A 27,197-nucleotide genomic window follows, 5' to 3' on the forward strand; every position below is an offset into this window, starting at 1 on the left:
TTAATAAAAAGTCAGAAATAAGATCAATTTAAAAAGCTTACACAATAGACAATCAAATGAAAAAGCGTCGTAAATATATCTAACAAGGACTTTGTTGATACTGCAAATTTATGTTATCAAAACAAAATTGTTCCCGCGGTTTTTCAGTCGAGTTCCTTACCAGCTGCGGAGGTAAAACTGTTGGTGTGCATGTAGTTGATGGCCTGTCCCGTGTGGGTTGAACCACTATTGTACTTAATGTTGCCAATGGCTGCATGAAGTGATGGCTTAGTTAGGTGATCTCCCATGTTGAATTCGGTTTTATGTCCTGTTGAAAAGGTGTCCACACCAACCTGGACATCATTAGGTCCGATAGCGAAAGTGTCGGAAACGTTCTGCACGAAATGCAACATTTTGTTGAAGTTGCTTGAGCCTACGCTTCCAGAAGAATCCAAGAGGAAGACGATGTCAGCCTTAGCACCACAGCCTAAAATAGATACGGATATGGTGTTCAATTTGTAGAATGGGATTCAGCTACACAGGGGTCAATTGTATGTAATATATTAATCACATGGCCTTACATAGAGAAATCTGCATAGAACGTTCACTGGTATTTTCTTATATTGACTTACATTGTATTATTTTTTTTTACAGTAGGAAGATATTTTTATGCTATGATAACAGCAATTATACAACACACCAAGAATATTTTGTATTTTTCGTCTCTAAACAGATTCTTTATTATGTGTTTGGCTAATTATTACTGGACATCGCGTACCTACTTAGCATAACATAGTAACATAGCACATTATATAGTATTTGTAAATGAAAATAGTGTTTCACAAACGAACAAACATATCAGCACAAACACGCAAATCTTTTTATTCTGCATTTGAATATTACAGAGTTATCTTTGCGATGTAACTGTAAGCGTCAGAATGTTCAGACATAACGACTTGATTTTCTGTAAAAATATATTGACGTCATAATGGATACCTATCTGCAAGACTACTAAACCGCAAAACGTATATGTGCAAAAGAACAGGGGAAATACACATTCCTATGCAACGACCAGGAATCGAACCCGAGTATCCGGTGTGAAAAACTACGGCTCTACCGACTGAGCCCAAAATCATGTTCCGCCAGTTGAGTGACAGAGACCATACTTAACACACAAACCACACCGACCCGCTCCTTTTACATATGAAATTCACTAATGTTTCCAACATATATTAAAAATACAATGCAAAAAAAATAGTACCTGTTTGAACCTGGGGAGCTGGAGCAACTGTTGCCTTCACTGAAATATACGAAGTTTAGCATTGATTTTCAAATAAATAATTGTTGAAAATATTTAAAAGTTGTTTAACAGATTATCATAGTAATTAAGGACTGATTGAAAGCAAATGATTTAAGATATGATGTGGTATATCAAATTTAAATAATATATTTTATGACGAATTTCCATTGCAAAAACACTACAGAAAATTGATTAACAAATATCAAACAGCAAATCTTAAGCACAATAAGACATGCTCTTTTTTTCGCAATAATCATACATATGCGTTCATAATATGTTGGTAACTTGATTAATATTATAGAAATGAATAACGAACAAGTTAAATCTGTAATTTTATCAAAATGTTATAGATACCTTCACAAGCTTTTTGTTGTAGGGTACTCTTGATTTGTGTGAGAGCATCAAAGTTGTCTACAACAAACACGTGTTGGTTGTCTGGATCAGTTGCCATGGTATTCAGTTCGGATATTTTTGATCCTGAACCGACTCCAATTGAGAACACAGTGACGCCATCGTTACGTAGTCGACTTGCCTCGTTTGCTGTTGCGCCTGCGCTGTTCGATTTTCCGTCAGTGATGACGATAGCGATCTTGGCAGAGTTTGGCCTGGCGCCGTTTGCAGATGTGAAACTGGTCTCTCTGGCGTATTTGATAGCATCTGCTGTGTTAGTTCCACCGGTGATGTAGTGGATATTGGATATGGCGTTCAAAACAGAGTTCTTATCCTGATATTTGTTCAGATGAAATTCCAAATGAGGCTTGTCACTAAAGGTGACAACTGACACTTCCGTTCCGTTGGGGCCGCCGATATCGAATCCCTGGGATGTCGTTCTTACAAACTGCAACATCTTTTGGAAGTTTACATTGCCAACACTACCAGATGAGTCAAGGATGAAAACGATGTCGGCTGGTACTACACCGCATCCTGAAAAACCGTATCGAAATATGATAATGTTGGAAACACTACACATTATTACAGCAGCAGTATGTCAGCATAGTCGATATGTAATGAGAAATGGTAAAGATTATAGAATAACTTTTTATCGCCTATCATCAACTAATCGTTATTTTCTCCCATCTACACTCAATTTAGGGAATGCTTCAGATTTAAAAAAAACAAGTATCTAGCTACACTTCGGTCATTTTAGAAAGAGTGACTATCTGATCATAACCGACAAAATCCCCCTCCTGTATATTTTAATGTAGGCAAAGGAAATTGAAAAATTCTACATAGCAGACTCAGACATCAAAGAAGGTCATTACAATATGATCTTTTTCGAGTAGGATTAGTGGGAGAACCAACTTGTCGGTGTAGATTCCCCACGTGGAAATACTTTATATCAGACAGAGAAACAACTTATCTGGGTGCTTGATTAACTTGAATGTTTCAATTGCTCTTATTTTATTGCTAAATGTAAGCGAAAACTTGTCTGATGAAATTAATACAAATATGTTTGTTCAGGTCCAAAATTACATAAGATCCAGTAGCAGGTTTTAGAAAAATATTTTAATTCATTTATTTCTCGCTCTAAGCCACACGTATATATGTTTGTATTCACTTCGTTGTATTTTGGAAGACAGTCTTCGTTAAGCTGTAATAACTTATACACAATCCTTTGTCATGACAATTAATACATTTAAACTGAACTTGAAATAGACTTGAAATAGGAAGAATAGTTGTTTGTCGTTCACACATATCTTAGCTAATATACATGACTGATATATTCTATTCTGTAAAGTTTTATTAATAACTAGGTTCATTCAATTAATTAAAACGAATGCAATTTCAAATACCAAGAAAATACACCGACATTATATTCAATGTTTTATCAATGTCATCATTGGTTCACACGTGCAACTTGAAAGTGGAGAAGTACTCTGAGTGTGGTGAAGTAAGCGTACGTGTTTTTTTTTTTTTTTTTTTTTTTTTATAAAACTTCATTATGAAATAAACAAAATATGTGAGGGTTTGAAATAGTTCGAACATATATATATATATATATACATATATTCGAAGCTATAATATATGGGGTACGTAGTGGCGTGTGTTGTTTGCGGATATGTTCTTTCGAATTACTTTTGAGAGATTAAGTGCGAGAAATTTGTGGATATATTTTATCATGAAGTATAAATACTTTCATTGGGTTATTACAGCATACCTGGGATAGGTGTGGTTGGGGCATGCGTGGTCCTGGGCTTGGGTGTAGTAGTAGTTGGAGCTGGAGTTGGGCAAGCCTTGGTGTTACATGTACCAGTTTCCCTTTGTGCACCCACACACTGCTTACCACCGTTAGCTGGTGGAGGGTTGGAGCAGGTCCTCTCCCTGTAGTGAGTTCCTCCGCCGCATGTCTTTGTGCATGGACTCCAGAAACCGTATTTACTCCAGCCTCCGTCAACTGCAACCATATACAGGCATACCTGTTGTATGTAGAACACCTTTGCACGGCTACATTAGATTCTGTTATTCATGTCTTATGTAATGAAATGCGATTAAGTGTTACTGGATTACTGGATTTTTTATGAAAATGCAGCATTCAGTGATTTGATGTGTCTGATTGCTCTCTAGATTTACGGTGCAGTACTTTGGTTGTTAGGATATCTATTTGTAATAAACCAAACCATCTGATGTATGTTTCCGTTAAAAAGTTCTGGCCGCTAACACATGTCGTCATTGACATGCGAAGTCGCCTGTGAATGACACTAAATGTGAGAGGTTTTCCTATTGAATAAATAACTCTTGATTATAAAAATATGCAACTGTAACGTCAGCCAGTACAAACTAACTGTTTTTTATCATTCATCTTCTTTAAACCAGAATTTGTGAAAGGTATCCAAACCAGTTTGTTTAAAAAACGGGAAAATATCTAATGTCAAATACGATAAGAAACGAAATCTAAAAAGAATAGATTGATGAAGTACCAAGAATATACCAAATAAACTCGATTGCAGCGTTTTGTGACCGAAAATATTTACAAACTCATATACAACTCTGACAATGAAATGTGCCTTAATTTGAAATCTCGATATTGACATATCAGTATTATCATTCGATTGTTCAAGATTGTACGTAGGAGTAACTATGCAGGTATAAAAGTCAACTTACTCTCGCATGCAGTTTTCTTCAGTTCTGCTTGCAATGTGGTCAAAGCATCGAAGTTAGATACTGTGAAAACGTGTTTGTTGTCTGTGGCGATATGTTCGAGCTCTCCTCTATCGATTCCACTACCAATACCAATACCGAACACCTTGATGTTCTTGGCATGGAGCTTGGTAGCGGCGGCCAAAGTGGCGGGCTTATTGTTCGACTGACCATCGGTCATGACGATCAGAATATTGGCCACGTGATCTCTGTCTCCTGCCGCTTGAGTGAAGCTGTGATCAGTAACGTAGTTAATGGCCACATCAGTGTGCGTACTTCCGGCTTGATACGGGATACTGTTGATGGCGTTGACCAATGGCGCTTTTGAGTTGTATTTGTTCATGTTGAACTGGTTATGGACTGCTGTTGAGAAGGTGGTGACACCGATTTGAACATTTCTTGGTCCAATGTCAAAGGAGTTGGCGAATTTAGCCACAAATTGTTTTTGTTTCTGAAAGTTTGCACTTCCTACACTTCCCGAGGAATCAAGAAGAAACACGATATCAGCCGGGACTGTTCCGCATCCTAACAAAATAAAATAAAAAGAAAACTGATTTACAGCCATACAAAAATACAAAGAGATTATTCTTTTCTCAGCAAATCATTAGCATTTTTCAATCATTGCCTGTGGTTATTTGTCGTACACTTCGAACTTAAAATACAAAATATCTAAGTTGTTTGCATTTAGACGAACACTGTTAAGAACATAGGTATGTATACCTTTCAAAAGTCAATATAGCAAGCTTGAATACATTCTTGAATCGATGTTTTAAAAATATATTAAATATACCATTAAAACAAATGATGAAAAATATAATAGAATAAATAAATTAACAAAACCTTATTCACAATACAATATTACTATCGAATGGCTATTTCTGCTTCCAACACTGATGATAAAAAAATACACGCAAAGAAAAATTAGCAGACAAATAAACGAGAACACAAGATATCATCAAGAATTTAAATATCAAAAGGTAAAAAAAAAAACATTATTACTGTTGAATTCTCAAACAAGACCAACACAGCTAAACCTATTAAACAAAACTACAGAATACACTTAAATCCAAAGCTTTTACCATATAGACATAGTCAGCATGACACATAATCAGTGTGGAATTTCACCTGTCCAAAGGAGATTGTGATATGACAAAACATTATAGATCTACAGAAGGCGGTATTAATGGAAACAATAAAAACTAAAAAAAAAACTGAATTAAAAAGAAAGAAAAAACTCAATTAAAAATCAACAGCTGTTTTGAACAACGTTTTTTAAAAGATAACTAAATTGGTAAAGATAAAAAAGAGTTTCGAACTGAAATGAATAATTGTTAAAATATTGTGATTATTGAAATTAATCAAATGCTTACTCCTTGAAGTATCTCTTACCTGGTGCTGCAGTGGTTCCAGCGCCTTGGGCAGAGGAGCCCAGGCTCGCTAAAGCGCAAAGTAATGCCACAAATTTTGCCCGCATCTTAGCGGCCCTAGTCAGCTACTGAAGGTCCGAAACCTCGGCCGGTAGTTTTTATCTCAACTGACACAAATAGTGAACTTGCCAAGCGCGTTAGCAATGTGTGGAGATGACCAGCCTACATAAGCATGATACTGCCACTGATAGGCCAAGTGGTTACCCAATGTCATCTGGACGAAAATTCACATTACTAACTTGAATATGTGTTTTAAAGGCTTTTATTAAATTTTTCACATTAATGTTTGGGAAAAATGAAAATAAAAACTGGCCGACTGTAACTTGTATAGGTCAGATAAGGTTAGCGAACCCGATATGTATATGTACTATGTGACGACTTTGCTTTATTGTGAAATCAGGTCATGCGAATATGTGTTCTATAACGCAAATAACAACAGCCAGCAGCACCATCACAATCAACATAACAACTACTACTACCACCACCATTAACAATCACAACAAGAACAGTAACAATATAAAATAACATTTGATAACAATAACACACTAAATTGATAATTACAACACCGTTACAATAACAAGAAAAACAGCAAGAGCTACTTGGTTTGTGTTTTTGTACAGAAGGTATCGGCTGAGAAATAATCTCCTAGACCTCGTTATTTACACCCGATAGACCATTGTTTTGTTCAGTTGATTTCAGATCATTACTTAAGGATGCTTGGACATGTGGTTTTATTGACCTAGGTAGCACTCATACACAGACCGGAAACCATCACCAACCAACCATCATAGTTTACAACGCTTAGATAATACACAGAATAACAAACAGTAATGTTGATGATATTGCTGTAAATATTGCTAATGTCTTGATAATATTGTAATTTTTTAGTCAAGATCAAAGACTTTTTCTTACAGTTCTGACAAATAAAATACAATAGTTTCGGTATATACGCAAATGAAATTGTTCGTTCGCCGGTGAATAAGTTTATCGTACTGTTATTGATGTGATTTGTGTCGAGCATTTCCTGAATGTAGGTTTTATTTTTCAAACGATTTTCAAAATGGATTATCCAAAACTGCTATAAATATTTATGTGCGAATGTGCCCACTATATTCCAATGAACTCGTATTGTCAGCGAAGAGCTCCATCTGTCATCATGTACACGGCCGATTCGCCCAACCTATCGACAACCGGAAATGGAACTCCTTATTTCTAAATATTATCAAGATTCGTACTGATTCACTGTTTTGGGAATAGTAAGATCGAGTTATATATAGGACATTTGGTGACTATTTATCTCATATGATTTTTTTGTGTGAAAAAATGTCATATGAAATGAAACACAAACTTAGGATACATTTTATTACATAAGGATAACAACCTGTCAAACAATTTTTTCGTCAAAATATATACAACTGAAGCCAACATTTTGTCTCGAACTCGAACGTCAAATCATGACATCACAATAAATTTCCCGTGTAGCACAGCCAATGAAAAGCGCTTCAGGTCATATTACACTAATAGAATATGCAAAAAGAACAAAAATATACATGAACGAAGTCACATGACATCAGGTGAATTTTTCGATGAAAATCAGTTTTAGTTCAAGCCTTAATAAGCGAGAGAAGATATGTGTGAACAGTCTGTATTCATTGTTACACTCCACATAGCCTAATTAATCGCTTGTTCCCTTTGTGCGACATATATAGTGGAAGGTCATTAAGACGGTGCATATAGAGTATTTATTTTAAATTTCGAAATTTGTATTGGTACACCCGAATACATGGATTTTTATGAGGATACATACAGTATAAAAGACGTAGGCATATTGTGTAAGTGATTTTATGTTAATGTATCATCTAGCTGTCGTTTTGTAACCAATTAGTAAACATTTCCCCCGAGATATCCAGAAAATGATATGTTATTATAGTGTATATTAATATCAATTAATATTAATATTAATACTTATATTGATTTTGTTGAACTCAACAATCTTATTCCGTGCTACGCAATGTACATTCTAATCTCAGCATTTGTTACAAATATGCAATTTTGAGTTTACAAAATCATCAGGTTTTTTTTTTTTTTTTTTTTTGTCTAAGTTATTGTCATTCTTTGATTTTGTTTCAGATTGTCTAAAAACAAACATATAATGACAAGTTAATTTTTTAGCTTGGTTAAGTGTTTCTGAAGACGGAACAATATTTGAATGGGTAGAGTTTTACCAAAATGCGTTAGCTCATATAAATCTTTCCTTTTTTGCTCTTTTTTCCAGACATCTTATGAAATGCTGAATACGCAAAGGTAAATGAGTGAACTAAGGACAGTAATATGTTTCCCTTTCATAATACTTATGTCAACACTAAGGTTGACTCGTTGTGTAAGTGGGTGGTTTTAGCGACAAAGGAATTTCATCAAAAGTCTTCAGGTATATCAACTGTCAAGAGACATCAAAACGGGGTCGAATTCTATATATGGAAACAAATCCCCGAATATAGGGTGGAGATTCGTCCACGATAGCTATGGTTTATCGAAAGACACGACCACCAGCTGTGAGGTGATTATCTGCGTCGACTGTAAGGGTCAAATGTTGGAAGTCCGTCCCTTGACACCCGGGTATGTCCGAGTAACATAAATATGTGTTATGAAGATACGTAAATTTATTTATACGCATTTATTTCGGGATTTTCACTGGTCAGTAGTAAATCCGACAAAATCTAGTGGCATTATCGGGCATTGAGACATATCACTTTAGGGATAAACTTTATGAACGCCGGATTACTAGAAACACGCGTGGGTGAAAATTAGCAAGACATGGTGAAGCATTTATCGATAATTTGGAATATGGATATCTGTCTAACTTTACCTTAATATTTTGTTTATAATGCAATAATTCATGATAAATTTTAATAATTTTTTTGTTATTGAGATATAAGACTGACAAGACGAGAGTGTACTTTGATTCATGTGAACCTTATAATATGAAAAATATTATCATGGGCCAAATTTTTGCAATTTGATATTAAAACGAGAAAATCATGTTAGCGATTTTAATTTTTTTCAATATGGATTTTAAGGTAGATAGCATTCAACCATTTCTCATAAGTTCGCGAAAATATCCTCCCCGCGAAAATAACCGGCTATGTGGTATTTTGGCTCTTATGGTTAAATCTACTATGTACAAATAATTTAATGGTCGTAATATGTTAACAACTCTTATCTGAAAAGAAAATTCTACGCTTTTCGAAATGATATGGTTATCGAAATGCTCGTCAAAAACAATTTACTTTATTATTTACTACTGGAATCAGTATGCGTAGACCTATATTTGCTTTCATGCGTTCTTCGAGAAAATAGATATAGGTATCACTTGTACCACCGGAACATTTGATTGATACGTTACAGTTTTTATTTCAATCGATCATTTTATCTTTTTTTTGCGATTTAAAGCTTTACAACGATTTCATTAGTAAACTAGAACTGTAAACCAATGACTAGCTGATTCCCCTCTACAATTCATTTGAGACCATGGCAACCAAATGCCATGTTAGTTTCGAAAATAGGACCAAATATGCTCATCAATGATCCATGCACAATTTTCATTTATTAGGTTATTTTTGAGGTCTGTTTACTCTGTTAACCATAGTAATCAAATGACATATGATATATTCAAAACTACAGTCATTACTTGTAATATCCTTTTAAACACTTATATAGGGATTTTCAGCCAAATCGGATGATATTTAAATTTTGACATATCAAAAGACCCCGTTTTATCTCCATTGTAACCGTTATTAAGCCACGCGATATCGGAAACATACATATATATGTTACATAGCTTGACCAAGTTGTAACAAAATCGATCCACACACTAATGACTTAAAAGGATCTGCTCTGGTGAAAAGTCAAAATTTTCTGATGACTACGTTTTTTCACTTATACAGATTTTTGGAAATAGGAATTCATACAAAAGTTCGGAATGTAATAAAAATGATATGGCGGTGTGCTTTAATGAATGAAAGATAGCTATTTGTCGTTAGTTGTGATTTTACCGGAATTTCACCATTTTTGGCAATTCACACGATAAACTAAATCAATATTTTGTAAATTAGTTGTGTGACAACTTTGAATTTTCACAAAAATGACAAAAGTACAGTTTTATTTCAGAAAATAACAACACCACACATTCATCTCATTATTTTTACTCTGAACAGCTGTATTTCGAAGATGAAAATAACTCGTTTTTTTTCAACTTTAGTCAGCTTCAACGCTTCACAGAAAAAGTTCTGATGACTTTTTTCCCAAAATTTTGCCTTTTTTAAAAGAACAAAAAGTTACTGTTTCTAAAACCATCATAACAATAGGGGGTCAGTGAGTTTGATTTTTTGACTCGATACAAAATTTGTTATTCTCAGCGTTTTTTTTTTTACTTAAATTCAAATAACTTTATCTTCACTAAAATGTAAAAATTAAAAAGTACAGGTTATGATTCAAACCTTAAAGGCCCACTACCTTTCCGGAGCAAAATTTAAAGGTTTCTTAAAAACATTAATAACAAAAGAAAATATATATCGATGGCTTAAGATGAGGTTACAACACCAAACGTATGCAAGATTTCCTGTCTAATGTACGATAACAGTGGAGATTCATTTCGCTGTTTTGCCGTCTAGCGCAGTGATAGTCAACTACCGCGCGGCATTTAGGACGACGGCGGGAACAATAAAACGACCCGCGTTATGAAAATTAACATTTTATTTATTCTAATTAAACAGTTCTGAAGGTGATGATAAGTGTGCTAGTAAACGTATAGTTAATAAATCCTGCGACTCTACAAAATTATTGATCTCGTTTTACATTCCTATTTCAAAAAATTAAAAGCCGTTTCGGAAAGGTAGTGGCCCTTTAAATGCTCATCATTTTCATCTCAGTGAACCTGTGTTGTTACACAGTTAAGTAAAACGATTGAAGTAAAAAAAGAGTGAAATTTCACCTCTATGCAAAGTGTAAGAAATGCATCTTTTCAAAACGGCCGCCTAATTGATTATTTATTCAAATTTGTGTTAAAAAACTGCACATCAATAGAAGGATGATTTTTGACATATTTTTTTATATGGCAACTTGCTACGACTTGAAACGATTAGTTTTTGAAAATAATAAAAACTCTTTGATTGATGTTGAAACAATGCTTCAACGAGACTGAAATCTCGCCAGAGTAGATCCTTAATGACAATTTTTCAAAACAGTGATATGGTTACCATAACAACCATTATTCTTGAAAACAAAGCCTTATTGCACATCTACACATAATTCCAAACATTTTTGTAACGTATCATTTAAGTTAGTTCAAGTAGTTTTGCGGACAATATTTTTTCTTATATAATTCATATCAAATCATTTCAATTATTTGAATTAACATTATTATAGTTCGTTTAATTAGACATCACCTCATCACCGGTTTAACAAAGATGAAGGCCCTTAGTTTAAACATATTTTATTGTATCAAATATGTACTATAGGATTGGACACAAGTTTTCCTACTTATATTAAGCCCTTTCCATACAATATTAGTAACACATACAAAATTATACAAGATGACATTAACAATAAAATAGTATTTTTGTGGAAGTGTGGATAAGAGAAGGGTAAAGATAGGATGTAAGAAGGTGCAGGTATATGAAAAGAATGTGACAGAGGCCTTCATTTATATTATCATAAATTATAGTTAAGACATTTTCACTAAAAAAGAAGCATTGTTTAAGACTGCGTGAATGATCTTTCTCGACCCAGATGGCACAAGTACACAATCCACTACGCACAACTTTCGGCTTATCAATGTTCATCATATCTCCTTCCATGGTTTTCCTTCACTTTGTTCATTCCTTCTGATATTTCCGTTTCGCAAGTGCCATATGAGTCGAGAAAGATAAAAGACGCAGTCTTTGATAAAGTTAAAGTAGGTAAACAGTTTATATATATATATATATATATATATATGAATTATTTCAACTACACAATATATCAAATTATCAAGTACTGAAGAGAGATATGTTGGAAAAATAATAGGTGATAGAGAATGTACAGATGCAAAATCAAAATCGTTTTGTATCGTTAATGTATTTCTGAGTGTGCAGAAATAGTTTTTCATTGTCTGCTTCAGATAATTCTTGACTGCCATGTAAAATTTGCTGAAGATCCAGTGGGATGAAGTCATTTAACTCACGGTACCACTTTATTCTCTGATCTACATACTTATTGCAATTTCAAAAAAAAGTGAAAAGCATTTTCAATAGAATGTCCACAATGACAAAGTTGGAAATCAATTAAATTAGCATGAAATAAGTCATCGTTTAGAGTACTTGAATTTGTTCTTAATCTAGCATGCAAATTATTAGTTTTCCTGTCTCCTAACAAATAATACGAGGGACTATTTATGTCATTTAACTTACTAAGATAGTGTTTAAAAGCTGGGGCTGTCATACTCTGTCTTATAACAGGGTCTAAATTGTTCCAAAGTCGAATAGTAGAGGGGAAAAAGAACTATTAGTAAGTTGAAGCCTGAAGTTAGGTAAGGAGTAATTGTTAACATTAAGGAGGTTACATTCTAAATTTTGTGACACTAAAGGAGGTAGTAAAGCTGAAAGATAATTTGGCGTGAGGTTAGCTTGAATTTTGAAAAAAGCTGTAGTTTTCTCTTCTTTCTTCTATTTGCTAATGGTTCGAGCCCACTTTCTGAGTATAATGAAACCCTACTTGCATACGATGGTAAACCAGTTATTAAACGAATAGACTCTAACTGTAGTTTTTCTAAATTGTCTGCGTCACCGAGAGTACATCCGTCCCAATGGAAGAATATATGCTCTGTAAATTTTGTCTAAAGTTCGTCTGTTTAACAAATAATTAAGTTTTCGTAGAACACTTACCTGTTTTGACACATTTTTACAAATATTTTCGAAATGTTTACTCCATTTACAATTTTCGCTCATTACCACTCCCAGGTGCTTATGATTTTCTACAAAGTCTACATTTACATTATTAAACTTGATTTCTATTGCATGTTCAAGTTCAGAGTTGGAAATAAGTTATGCCTCTGTTTTAGAAGGATTAAAATTTACTAGCCACTTACTAGCCCAGTGTTTAATTTTATCTAAATCATTATTTATTTTTGTTTCAATTGTTTGAGGAAATACATCAGAGTATAATAAGGAGGTATCATCGGCGAATAATTTACAAAGACTTTCCAAGTTATCAGCTATGTCATTAATAAATATAATGAATAAAAGAGGGCCTAATACAGATCCTTGAGGAACTCCGGCATTGGTTGATTTAACCAAAGACTTCGTATTTCCCACAAAAACTTGCTGTTGTCTATTACTTATATAATTCTTAAACCACTCTAACAATTTTCCGGAAATGCCATAATTTGCTAGTTTCACTTTCCAATCCCCTGTGCCATACACGGTCGAACGCCTTTGAAATATCACAGAAAACTACTAATTCAATAATTTGATGAACTGTCGAATGACCTGGCTGGAAACCTGACTGATATTTATAACTTAAGGAATGATCTAATAAATAGTTATGCAAATATTTCAATATATTTTTGAATAAAGGCATTACTAATGCTTTTTTCCATTGTTTAGGAAAGATACCAGTTTCCAAAGATCTTAAGATAAGAGATAGAGGAAGAGCTGATGATAGTGCTGTATTTTTTAACATGTGGTGACTTATGGTATCAATACCTACAGCTTTATTAATATTTAACGATTTAAGGATGTCGATGATGTCATTTAAATTGAAAGGTATGTCGGATAGAGTGGCGTTCGTCCTAAGTTGTACAGCAGGCACGTCGGTATTGGAATCGTCGATAGTAGAAAGGGAAACAAAGTAATCGTTTAAGATGTTAGCTTTACCATCTTCTGTAATTTCAATTTGACCAAATTCATTTCTGAAAGGAGGTATAATATTGGCAGTATCCGTTGTTTTGATTAGCCTGCGGACAATTTTCCAAAAAAGTTTAGGGTTCGAAACTGAGTATTGATCAAGAATGCCGTTTATGTCCGCATAAAACCTTTCTTTAGTGCTTTTCTTAAGATTATTAACATGATTACGTTGTTTCCGAAAGTTAGTAAGGTTAGCTGGCGTACGATTTGATTTAAAAAAAATAAAAGTCTGTCTCTTTTTCTGATTTCCCGTCTTAAGTCAGTGTTAAACCAAGGTTTGTCATTAGGTCGTACTGTCACTATTTTTGTCGGTATACACTCCCCAGCTATATCTAAAAATCTAGATGTAAAAATATCACACATGTCATCTGGGGAGTGTGTCCTTGTGAAAAGATCTTGCCAGTCAGTTTCGTCTAATCTATTATTAAAAAGTCCGTAATTTGCGTCACTATAACATATAACTTTACGCTTATATGTCTTAACTATACCAGTGTCAGCAGACAAATCTACAAACGTCGCTTGGTGGTCAGAGATATTGTTATCAATATCTATTACGTCGGCTAAACTGAAGGTACACGTGTCGGAGAGCAGTATAGGGTCAATGAGTGTAGAGGACGTCCGTCCAATGCGTGTCGGTTTGTTTAAAACGTTTGTCAAGTGAAATGAGTTAATAATGTCATAAATTGTATGTGTGTTTTCAACAGCAAAAAGATCAACATTAATGTCTCCTACTACTATTACTACATGTGGAGTTTCTTGCATGGCTGTTTCTAATGAAAGTTTAAAATAATTCCAAAATGTGTGTGCTGTGTTTGGAGGTCTGTATAATGTGCATAAGAGGAATTTCTTATCTGGAAACTGGATCTCTGTCCAAACAACTTCACCCACCCGAAATTCTAAATCGGCTCTACGACGGGTACACAGGAGACTGGAAGTGTAAATAGTTATCCCCCCACCCGGAGTTCCTCGATCTTTATGGTAAAGCTCATAAGCGTCAAGGAGTACATCACAGTTAGCTATCGATGAATCAAGATGAGTCTCGATAACACAGACAATATCATAATTAGAAACAATGTTTTCTAAAAACGACATCTTATTTCTCAGATTACGTACGAGTATATTTAAATGAAAGATAGATAGATCATGATGAAGGCCCTGCTTTCTTTTCCAGTATGATGCTATTCTGGCTAATGTAACATAATCTATAAGAGGATTTAGCAGTCACTGAGATGGGACTACGGACGGAATAACGAGTAAGATAATTTGATACAAGTAAAGCAATTTGTCATTGCACTTTATGATTGATCATGATAAGGGCGTGACGTCATCGTCAAATGAACAAAATATATATCCTAATTAAAGCTTGAAACATAACTAAAATGCTAATTATACTTTTGTAAAAAAATCTTTAATGTATTTCAATATAAAAGATTGCGTGCAGGGACTAGTACGCCGTTCCTTACTGCTCGATGTACCCTGGTGGATAATTGATTGCATATCCGGTAGGACAGTTGGGAGTCTTACAACATTTACCCTGGGCTGGTGGGTTTAGGTGGCAGGCGGAGGGAAGGTTCCACTGTACACACCTGGACATTCAAATAAAATATGATGATTGAGACATAAAATGACTACAGTACAACAGCTAATTTTCGGAGTAATTAAACTTCGCGTTTTCGTGCCCAATGTCTTCGCCATTTATATGGTTCTACTGTACCTGGAGTTTAAAACCGCGGTGATTAATATTTGCGAATTCTTATTCCTGGAAAAACGCGATTTAATCGCACGCGAACATAAGTTCAAACATGTATTTGTTCACACCTGTATCTGGATATGAAAATATGATTAATTTACTGTCGTGCTGTCAAATGTAATGTTGTCAATTAAGAAACAATTAAATAATTAATAACTAAAAATCTACTTGTTCTTGCAAGTGTAGTATCCACGACTAGCGTCCATACACGTGCAAGTGTAGGTACACCCATCATCGAATGTCTGGCCTTGGGAATATAGATGATTTTTAAAATAGCATCCCTGAGATTGTCCTGAAAGATAAATTGGTAACATATTTTATTTGTATTGGGCAGTGACTGCATGCAACAATATTACGACGTTGATAAGTTGATACAATTAAACGATTTTAATTTGCTCTATAATACGGATAAAAAATAATTATATTAAAAAGGAATGATAATAATTACCATTTTTATTTTCAAGTCTCATAAGAAATTAACATAAAACAATTTTATGTTGAACAGTTGTTATCTAAAACGGAGCAATGAAAATATATATCAAATTGGGAATGGATGCAAAATGTTTCTATTGGCAGAATACGTGATTGATATGACACATTATTTTTTCGTGATCAATCTTATTACCTGAAAACTGTCCATTTGTTCCAGTAGCAGAACCACTTCCGGTAAATGAGCCTTGTGATCCGGTTCCAGTGCCACCAGTTCCGGTGAATGATCCTTGAGACCCTGTGCCAGATCCACCCGTACCACTTCCGGTTCCTGTTCCAAATCCACCCGTACCACTTCCGGTTCCGGTCCCTGTACCACCGTTACAAAGCGGCTGTGCGCAGCATTCGCCAGGTGCTTTGTTTAGGACGCAGCCTTGTGGGAGATTGGTATACTGATTACACCTAAAAATACACCAAATGGAAGGTAGAATAGGTTTTCTTCAATATCCTCGAATTTATCACTTTCTTAAAATTGAATCATGTGTACACGACTTAAATTTTGCCTAATTTAGAAACCAAGTTCATTGTATTGAACAGTGTTCTTTTCATATAACAGAAAAAAAATGTCAACAGTACTGGGATTTTTTAATTATGTAGAAAATAATGAAAGACATATTTCTTTAAACTTCAGTCAGAATCTTTTTTTACTTACAGCTGTGTGCAATAGTATTGTCCCCGAATACCATCAGTGCATGTACAGTTGTATGAACAAGCATCTTGCCAGGTCTGGCCGCTGTTATACAGCTGACCCTTATAGTAACAGCCACCGCCTAAAATATCAGATTTATTAGTTCATTCGTTAGTACCACCTTAAATATATTTATTAGTTGATTTATGTATTTTCTGCTACTTTCACTAATTGACGTAATCATTATTATCATCAGGTTACTGAAGAAAAGTTTTCGGTTTGATGAAATCCATTTTGTTAAGAAAACAACATCAACATACGATTAATACCTAGGAACAAGATTCTTACTTGGCAGAGGTGAGTGACCTGTGGTAGATTAACTGTTGGTCGTAGCAGAATTCATAAAATAATTTGTAATATACTTAATGATGTTAACCTTCTTAGGTCATAACAGCGTAAAACAACGTTTACGTCATCCTTTACTTACTTTGTCCAGTAAAGCCTTGACCAGGATATACAGTAACGAATCCCGAGCCGCTAAAACCTCCCTGTGTTCCTGAGCCACTTCCTGTTCCAGTACCTCCTGGTGCAGTTCCGGTTCCGGAGAACCCTCCTCCTTGAGTTCCGGTTCCAACACCACCCTGTCCGGTTCCAGTGAAGCCACCACCTGTACCTCCGGTAACCGTTAGCTGGTCTATAATGTTACATTGGTTAACATCGTATTTAAAAACAAATTACATGTGAAGTTAGATAATTGAATAAACCGCTTATCAACGATATTTTTAGTTAATAAGTAAATGTTATTGTTTTTTGACAAAAGTTCGTGAAACACGTGACGAATTTTACTGGTAGATGATGGCTGGATATAGCACGGCAAGTTCATTGATCAAAACACCAACTTTACTACTGCCACAGCTAGGAATTCAGACAGTTAATGCGCAGAGAAGAACTAGTCATTATATAAGTTACAAAATAGAGAGAAATAATAACAATTGTTTGCTCCATAACCGATAAAACAGGAATGGGTACGGGGGAAGTGTTGGAGAGGATTGGAGTGGTTAAATTAGACTTACCACACAAGTTACAGAAGTGTGGACAATGAGATAACGCCCAGCCAGTGTACGGATCAACACACGCTGCATTTGTGTATTCTTTACAATTTGGTATGGAATCCTGGCAGTTTCCACTTCCTTCAATAAAGGTATATATGACATCATAAAACTGATAGATTATCTACATACTAATGGTATGATTATGGTTTCTTGTTTTAAACTAAATAGCTAACCGAAATACCCTGAGAAAATTCCGTAAAGGTATGAAATTGTCAATCCTCGTTTTCAAGAAAAGGGCCACAACTGAAAATTCGACGTTCTTAAACCATTATTAAAAATATTATCGAATGCATTACCAGTGGCCCCAGTTCCTGTTCCACTAGTTCCTGTTCCGGTAGTTCCGGTTCCTGTGCCGCCTGTACCACTTGGTCCTGGTCCAACGCTTCCGGTACCTGTGCCACCAGTTCCGCTTGTTCCTGGACCAATACTTCCAGTTCCGGTACCACCAGTTCCGCTTGTTCCTGGACCAATACTTCCAGTTCCGGTACCACCAGTTCCACTTGTTCCTGGACCAGAACTTCCAGTTCCGGTGCCAGTATCTGATTTGATCAAGCAAGATATGTATTAGACAATAATAAATATTTTGAATTTTAAATGTTTGGTCATTCTTAAAAACGAACCCTGCATTTTTTTTCTTTTGACTATAATTACCAATGGTTCCTTATCCATGCCTTGGAGTTCTTCAATGATGTTGATCTATAACGTGTCGGAATGTTGTCTTCCTATTGGTTGCTTACAGTGTTACTAAGTGTAAAGATTCCAGTTCCCCACGACATTTTTAATGGGACGCGAAATTGATCGAAAATCTATTGTTACGACACTAGGCCTATATCCTTATATGACGTTCCTGAAGCGGTGGACTCTGACACCAGAATGGTGGGCAGATGAGCTGAAATTATCAGTTTCCAATTTAAGACAGTCAACAACTTTTTATTGTAGTTTGAATGATTGTTTTAAAAACAAACCAATAAAATGGACTTGCTAGGATATTTTGATTTACTTCTTTTAAGCCCGAATATGAAGGCCAAGTGGTGACTTCGTCGGGGGCTCTTAACCATTCGATCATCGCTGCCTCTGTTTAGCATAACATTGTTGAAAGGGATATGTTGTCTTGTAGTATATATTAAGTAGTATTTATGCCTTATCGACCGACCAAGCTATACGACTTTACCTTCGGATAAACTAAATTCAATCGAATGTAATGGTCGAATTGGGAAGTACACAATTTTCGGGAGATTTAATACGATGATTTAAGACCTAAAACTTCAAACCAATTGATTAACGCAGACTCTAGATACGTTTTTGTATATCTTGTTTTTTGTTTTTTTCCTTGAATGATATTTTGTTATAATTGCAGGTATAGTTTGTATAAACCAACATCAGATAATATTACGGCCTTCACCATACTGGAAATATTTCAATGACGTCATAATTTTTCCAATGCTTAAACACCACGTCATATCACCAAATGCTCGGATGAGCACCTTCCTGATTTTATCTCGTGCATAGCGCCAATTAGAAGTCGAGATTTTGTTCCGTAACATATATGCACTTTTATCTTTCGTTGAAAGTAATCTTAACAATGTATCAATGTTATCAATTATAACGTATTGTAAGCTAATTATCAAATGCGTGAATGCTGGATGACATTTTCACTCACTGCAATATTGGCAGGTAACAGGACAGTTAAACTTGGCCCAGCCGATGTACTGTCCACCACAGCTTTGCGTGCCAAAATCCTTACAGTTAGGCAGTCGGTCGACACAGGCGGCGGTCGTCACAGTTGTAGCCACTCCTGCAACAACAAAGGAAGCCTTAGTTATTTATTTTCATACACTGTAATATTCTCTACACTATGATAATTATATTCTTGTAGGTTTCGCGTTCACATTATACAACTAAATTTTGACTTCGCTTAATATATTATCTGCAGGTGTTTTGAGCACTTTCAGAGTATTTATCGAATAAATACAACCAAGCAGAATGTGTACAAACTACGAATATCTTAGCACCACCTTATGATTACCTGAAGTTCCACAGAACCCGCAGTACTTGTTACAGTTCTCCTTGGCCCATTCTGTGTATGGATCCTGGCATGCATACTGTCCGTAACTCGCACACTGAGTTAGTTTGTCCGCACATTGCGCAGGACCTACCGGTGTACAAGCAGTTTTCTGGCAGCATCTGTCATTGGGGTCGGAGGTTAAATGGCAGTTGCTCGGCAGCTGGCCGAATCGAGGACACCTGTGGATTTTGGTCTCATTAATTTCTTTTGTACCGTTGTGAATTTTATTTTACCGTTTTACGTAACAATAATATATAATGTTTTGTTTGCGTTCTCTTGATATTTTCCCCTTTTCAATTAATTGAACTATACATTTAGCATTATACAACTTACGGGTATATTCACGCATTCGTCATGAATATATGCGGTTGAATATACAAAAAGCAAAAGTACCACAGAGACGGATGGTCTTCTGTTTCAAAACGATAATAAAGGTAATTCGACAAATTATAACCGGTATATATATATCTACCTATTAGGACATATAATTTAATGTATAAAATTTACCTGTCTCTATACATGTACATTAATCCGTCAGCACACTTGTATATATTTACATATTAGGACACCTGTATATAATTACCTGTCTCTATACATGTACATTAATCCGTCAGCACACTTGTATAACATCTATCTATCTGCTATCCTCGATACTCCAGCGGTTCCGATCACTTACGATTTCTACACCCCTGGACTATCTCAAGGTAAAACTGGAGGCAACAGAATAGAACATGTAATTTAGTCGTTTGATGTACATCAAAAGAGCCGTATAACGGTACAATGTGGTTGACTGTGTGGCTTTGATGTTAGGCGTCGCTCTCTCTGTAGTCTTCAAAGGAAATCTTTGCTAGCCTGTGATTGGTCAAATGCTTTCCGCTCAGCTGCCTTCAATTTCACTATGAGATAGTCTAGGGGTGTAGAGATCATAAGTGATCGGAACTCCAGGAGTATCGAGGATGCCTATCTGGTGATATATATATTTATCTATCTGTGCACTTGTATGTATTTACCAATCTGTACACCTGTACACATCTACCTATATATAGTTACCTGTCTGTACACCTGTACATGCCCTTTGCTGCATCAGTACATTCACAATCGTAATCACATCCATCTTGCCAAGTCTCTCCCTGTTGGTGGATCTGGCCTTTGTAGATACACGCTCCTACAAACAGTTTTCATTGCAGGGATTTACAGCAAAAAGTAAACTCAGTGGCAGTTTTATAATACGAAGGAAAAACGAAGGATTAACATTTATAAGAAATACTACGTATAAAAATACCAAACAAATAATAATCTTACTGTAACTCAATTGAAACTTCGTAAAACTGATATATTTTTACTAATCCCAATGACTTTAACGAATACATTTTAGTTCCACACATGTTTAATGACATGACTTAACTTGATCTACTGTAGTAAAATAAATGTTTGATTATTTCTCACTGGCGTATCCGGTTTGTGATATATTGGGGTTGTTTCCGGTGGTAGGAGGCTTCCCATATCCGGTCAAGGATCCCACGAATCCTGTAGGATTGGCGGACTGACCGTTTGTGATCGCACCGGTGGATGATACAGAACATTGAGGCACGCGACAACACGATGGATCCTTAGGGTCGGCTACGAAATTGCATCCAAGCGGAACATTGTCAAATCGAGCGCACCTATGTGTTAAAAACACCAGTTAATGATAGCGTTTATCTTCGTAAGATACTGTACTTTTCAGAACGATATTCATCTAGTCAATCAGTTTAAATTATTTGTAAGTTTAAGCATGATAACTTATCAGTAACAATGGCGATATGGTAGTTGATGTGCCTTACCTGTCGGTACACTGGTGGTAGTGGTTCTTGGCATCCTCACATCTACACTTGTAACTGCAGCCATCATTCCACTGTTCACCCTGGTGATAGTATTGTCCTTTGTATACACAATAGTCTAATAACAAATAAATGCCATAGTATGATTATGTGTTCCGCTGATCTATTCGAGACTAAAATATAACATTTTGCTTCTAAATCACGGTAAAAATATCCAGTGTGATTCGGAAACCTGTCTATAACGGCTAAATATTCTAGATCCTTATGACACCCGAATTATACATCATATTATGTAGTACATTCCTAAGGATTTCAGGGTATTTTTTCACTACATAATGACCAGATTTTCGAAAACAACACAAACAGCAAGATTTTTGTCCTAAAGAAATTCTATAATTGCGACTACTACAACATCACGACATAGGGAAAGCGTGTAAATTTTATTATTACTAATTCAGCAACTATCCAATCACACCATCGGACTATATACAGTAGAAATACAACGTTAAAGCATATCGACATTGTATAATGCATGATGGTATTCCATCCGTAAATGTTATACCGGTATACATTTTAAATAAATTAATATTTATTAATCTTTTTAAATATGATTTACGTAATACGTATCGAAAGTTGCAATCTTTTATTTTTTTTTTAAATCTAATATAATTTAGAATGTAAATGAGACTTACCGCCGCCTGTAGGAGGCGTTGTTCTGGCGTAGAATGGCGGTGGTGTCGTTATCGTCTGTGAGAAATCACAATGGTACGTCTGGCAGCAGTGATCGGCTGGGTCAGGCATCATTGTGCACTGTGCTGGTAGGTTCAGCATGCTCGGACATCTATGACATTAACGCCATACGTCAGGACAAATATCGTAATGCGTCAAATAATCAAAACATAATCAAGAATATTTATACATCTAAACATTGGCATGAACATTGAAACAAAGAAAAAACGCGGCCTTAACAGACAATTCATGTAACGCTCATTTTGCTCACTAAAGATAAACAGAACGGCAGAGATATCGGTAACCTAAACACTTTGTTAAGTCGGATTTATTAAATATAGCTTTCATTCATAAATACATATAGCTATTGCTTTATATCGAAAGCAAAGAAAAGCGGAACAAAGCAAATAAAAATAAACGTTATACATTGTTATTCGCCGCGTTAACGGACAAGATAAAGTGCATATCATATTATTTGTTTTATATTTCATATTATTTTTTCAGAAATCCTCGCTTCTGTTTTCATCAAATAATTTTCGCAAACGTTGGTATATGCAAATCACAAAATTATACGATATTATATATTCATGTAACCAATTCACAACATATGAGAAATGCGAACGAACAACAACTCAAATGTACAATAAAACAAGTTTTAGAAGAACATGATATAGCAACAAATATTTCCCTGTCATATTACCTTAGTTTGGTTATTTTCAACCCTTTTATTGTAAACGTTTGTGTGCAGAGTAGTACGATTAACACGTCAGGTTTCATCATCAATTATTACGTACCTATCAGTACACCTGTATTGGCCTTGCTGAGCATCCAGACACTCACACCGGAAGTCACAGCCATCCTCCCATTTGTCTCCCTGCTGATGAACAACTCCCTTGTATATACACCCACCTGTAAAAGGAGATCCACTCAAATCTCGTCAACTTGGCAGGACAGCGAAAAATAACACTTCAAGTTATCCGATCATTCGAGTTGAATTTATTTGAATAAACAATGGGAAGTTTAGTTGGGATATTCGTTATACCTCGAATAAAACAATTTATTTTAGGCCAAGTTCGAAGCCATGCCTGTTCTTCTGCGTAAAAATGACTATAAACAAAATAAATAGTATTTGATTTACAAGAGGCAATTACAGGTCGATTATAAACTAGTTGTGCTATATAACACGTTTATACCGGAAGTGAGCATGTCCTTACGAACGTTTAAATGATTTGTATCGATGTAACCTGCGTGAAAATGTAATTTTGATTTTATTTATGACATTCATATTTTGTGGTAGCTATGTCGTTATCAGGACCGCACTGATTGAGCAAATAAACTTCTCAAATCTCTTTATAACTACTACATATGCAGACTTAGTAAATGATCAGTTTGTGTAATCACAACAGAAACGTGTTGCTAAAAAGACCTGGCATCGGCATTGATGGCAAGACAGTCTTATACTTAGAGTTACTAGTACATCTTTATTCAATGTTCGAGGTCTTTGCGAATAACCTGACAGGACGACGATTTTGGTCGCGATCAGTAGACGTTTCCATGATGATGACTTTAGTCATAGACATAACGGATATACAGATAAAATCTTGACCTACCTCCACTGTTTCCAGACACAGTTGCTCCAGGTCTGAGACCAGTGATGGAGGATACAGGTTTTCCAGTACCCACGGTTCCATTACTAGCTGGCCCTGGTCCGTATGAACCAGATGCTACTGTTTGTGGATAGGCGGCAGTTCCATACCCAGAGTATCCAGGTTTGTAACTAGGGACGGGTATGTGAACCTGTTGTCCATTAGCTCCATTAGTACATACGGGTACTTTACAGCAGGGGTCTGTAGGGTCCTCGTGTAATACACATTCAGATGGAAGGTTCTTGAAGTCTGGGCATCTGTGAAATACATTTCGGGGCTTTTAAAGTTAGAAACATTGCGTTAAAGTAAAGTCCCACTAATTGAATTTTCTGAATAAGAAATTATTGAGAAATCTCTAATTCATTAATACGCTAATTTGCTTAAATCCATTTTCCGCTAACATAAGATTGTGCCAAAATGATATATGTATGCTATTGAACACTTACAACATATTTCAATAACAGAGTGTATTCATCGTTTCGTGATGAATAACAGTTATATTTCACCGAATGGGGTGAAACATATACAGTTTCCACCTCAGGAGATGAAACATAACTGTTTTTCTTCAAGAAAACTAAATAATTACATGTAACACATTTAGGTTCCAACAAGTGAAACTGATTAATTTATTGGAAAGATGTCAGTAATATTTTTTCTAAAGTATTCCCGCCAAAGCGATATTTTCAATGTGACTAATGTGTTCTGATTGGTCAGTATTTAGTGAAAATATCAGTTTTAATATTCATTCGGGGGAACAATACCATAACCATTTTCACCATAAAACCTTATATATCACCCTAAACAATAAATATATAATGTTTTCTAAATTTGCAATAGTGCGTGTTAATTTGTATAATTGTATACAAAATGATAGTATTATGTTAATATATAATAAAACTGAAGGATGCCAGTCAACGACATCTCCGGGAAGGTTCTGAATTTCAAAATTGTTTATTTCAGGTTTACGGTGTCATTCGGAGTTAATGCATTTGTTTGCTCATTGAAACCATTTTTTAATTACTTACTTTGGTTGGCATCGGTAGCGTCCAGTTTTGCCGTCCTCACAAGTACATGTCCATTGACATCCATCTGTCCATCTTAGCCCTTGTTGGTAGAGATGACCCTTCACATAACAACCATCTGAAAAAGTTTTCAAGATAATACTCAATCGCTCTGAAGTTTTAGATATGATGTAGGTATTATTAGAAGGTACCTGATAACCAAGACTTTTCTTTATTTTGGAACTCGTACTTGACGCTTATGTCAAAAATATTCTATATTAATTGAAATGCCAAAATTGGGACAGAAATAGATGAAACGTATAACCCAATTACAAAAATTCGCAACGGATTTTATGAATCTTTTTTTATGCATTTTATATGAATTCTAAATTTAATCAATCCATTCACATATAAACTGTTCTTTGGCTTTTAAGAGACGTTTCCAAACAGTTTAGAATTCAATTTATTAAATTAAATATGCTCCGCTTTAGCACAACAATAAAGCGGGAAAATAGGTAATTTTCGAAAGAAAAACAAAATCAGAAAGGATTTATTTATAGAATGACACCTACCTAGTTTGCTAGGAAGCATGGCAGTGTTAGGGTTAGGTGCTGGAGTGGCTCCACCGGCGACTGGGACGGCTCCACCTTGACCAGCTGTAGGTGTGCCTGAAGGAGATCCGCTTCCGCCAGTTGTACCTGTGGTGCCGGCCGGAAGGTTCGGTATGGGGTTACTTCCGGCTATTCCGGACATAGTGGAGGACCCAATGAAAGACCCCTGTCCACCGTCGCATTGAACTTTTGGACAACATTCACCAGTGACTTTGACTTGGTGACAGCTGAGTGGTAGGTTCACGTAGTCTGGACAACTATAAAGAAAAAGCTTCAAATGCATATATATTGTCCAAAGTGGATATGATGGCTGTGAACAGTAGTTTTACTATTGCTAACATAGATCAATGTTAATGAACATCCTCACGCTATTTCGATTTTGAGAGACAATGATTTTTTTTTTGTGTTAAATGTAGTGTGTGTATCTTCAGTAAACATTATTTATGCAGTCAGACCTGTGATCTAAAGATCACCCGAAGGACAGAGCATAATTATATTCTTAAATATATAGCCAGTGACTGGCTACTTATAAAGCCATAGAGGGTAAAACGATTTTTAGTGGGCTAAGTTCAAAGATCAAAGAGTAAAGTTCAGTGGTGTCTTTAGAGGCAAACTATGTTGAAATCAGCCATTTGGTCGTTTATATAGATGTATTCGCTAAAGACAGGTTTATAAGCTTTGGTTGTCATACTTTGATATGGATTGTGTGTAACATTGGGTGTTCTAGCATATCCAATTGCGCGCGTTAGCGCACTATGATTTATGTGCTAAAATACCCAATGTCTGTTACACACCAATGCATGTCGAAATATGAAAACCAATGTTTATATTTACATTCAACTATATTCCTTCCAATTATAAAAAGAAAATAGACACAAAATAAAGTATGAAAATAAAACTACGTCTGCATAGAGAAAATATGATTTGATGGAACGGTCGGTGATTTGACGGGTTTTGACCCGTTTCCAGTATGTTGTCATGGACAACCGACTAAAGAATGGCATAAGGTGAAATAGTACCACCAATAAACCAGATGTACAAAGTTAAATGTAACATTCAATCACTTTCAAATATATTAATTGATTAATGTTGAGAATATTTTAACATTCTTCTCTGAATTCTCATACTGTCGTAAATCCAGTCATTTTGTGACCTCTTTAACTCTAGTAAAGCTAATTGCCAATGTTAATATTGGAAGTATTATATATTGAGTTTAGTTGTAACATATATGTAATGTGCAGTAGCAATGTTAATATAACAGTATATCAATTTCAAACAATTGTATTGACAAAAATCAATGAAATTAGATAGCCCATTGCCTATATATATACGTCTGCTCCCTACCAAATAACACAGTGGTACAAGTTTATCATAGTTTTAAGGGGAAAATGAAAGCTTACCGCTTGTTACACCTGTAGTATCCGTACTTGGCATTCTCACACGTACATTCATAATCACAGCCGTCATACCAAGTCTGGCCCTGCGAGTAATCATGACCCTTGTAGATACATTTCTCTGAAAAACAGACCCATAGATTTGATATCATCAGATAACATTAAAAC

The 27,197-nt window shown here is 35.3% G+C and overlaps 2 protein-coding genes across 2 annotated transcripts in view; both read right to left on the reverse strand.

Annotated features, from left to right (window-relative positions):
• The window catches only part of LOC138315628 (uncharacterized), a 31,668-nt gene extending 25,759 nt beyond the window's left edge, over positions 1 to 5,909 (reverse strand). The window contains exons 1-6 of the mRNA XM_069256787.1: positions 5,807 to 5,909; positions 4,382 to 4,942; positions 3,438 to 3,674; positions 1,634 to 2,203; positions 1,241 to 1,279; positions 161 to 466 (exon numbers count right to left, since the gene is read on the reverse strand). Coding sequence (XP_069112888.1) covers positions 161 to 466; positions 1,241 to 1,279; positions 1,634 to 2,203; positions 3,438 to 3,674; positions 4,382 to 4,942; positions 5,807 to 5,891 — 1,798 coding nt within the window. The 5' untranslated portion in view covers positions 5,892 to 5,909. The remainder of the gene's footprint in view (positions 1 to 160; positions 467 to 1,240; positions 1,280 to 1,633; positions 2,204 to 3,437; positions 3,675 to 4,381; positions 4,943 to 5,806) is intronic.
• A 9,261-nt stretch (positions 5,910 to 15,170) lies between these two features.
• Positions 15,171 to 27,197, reverse strand: part of LOC138315627 (uncharacterized) — a 36,683-nt gene continuing 24,656 nt past the window's right edge. Inside the window, exons 20-37 of the mRNA XM_069256786.1 lie at positions 27,036 to 27,150; positions 25,597 to 25,892; positions 25,049 to 25,163; positions 23,988 to 24,280; positions 23,172 to 23,286; positions 22,341 to 22,489; positions 21,652 to 21,766; positions 21,275 to 21,492; positions 20,879 to 20,993; positions 19,790 to 20,007; positions 19,424 to 19,558; positions 18,060 to 18,302; positions 17,725 to 17,841; positions 17,139 to 17,345; positions 16,676 to 16,793; positions 16,160 to 16,425; positions 15,703 to 15,826; positions 15,171 to 15,370 (exon numbers count right to left, since the gene is read on the reverse strand). Of these exons, the coding sequence (XP_069112887.1) occupies positions 15,244 to 15,370; positions 15,703 to 15,826; positions 16,160 to 16,425; positions 16,676 to 16,793; positions 17,139 to 17,345; positions 17,725 to 17,841; positions 18,060 to 18,302; positions 19,424 to 19,558; positions 19,790 to 20,007; positions 20,879 to 20,993; positions 21,275 to 21,492; positions 21,652 to 21,766; positions 22,341 to 22,489; positions 23,172 to 23,286; positions 23,988 to 24,280; positions 25,049 to 25,163; positions 25,597 to 25,892; positions 27,036 to 27,150 (3,086 nt within the window). The 3' untranslated portion in view covers positions 15,171 to 15,243. The remainder of the gene's footprint in view (positions 15,371 to 15,702; positions 15,827 to 16,159; positions 16,426 to 16,675; positions 16,794 to 17,138; positions 17,346 to 17,724; positions 17,842 to 18,059; positions 18,303 to 19,423; positions 19,559 to 19,789; positions 20,008 to 20,878; positions 20,994 to 21,274; positions 21,493 to 21,651; positions 21,767 to 22,340; positions 22,490 to 23,171; positions 23,287 to 23,987; positions 24,281 to 25,048; positions 25,164 to 25,596; positions 25,893 to 27,035; positions 27,151 to 27,197) is intronic.

The sequence above is a fragment of the Argopecten irradians genome, chromosome 2, assembly GCF_041381155.1.
Source record: "Argopecten irradians isolate NY chromosome 2, Ai_NY, whole genome shotgun sequence".
NCBI classification, from domain to species: domain Eukaryota; kingdom Metazoa; phylum Mollusca; class Bivalvia; order Pectinida; family Pectinidae; genus Argopecten; species Argopecten irradians.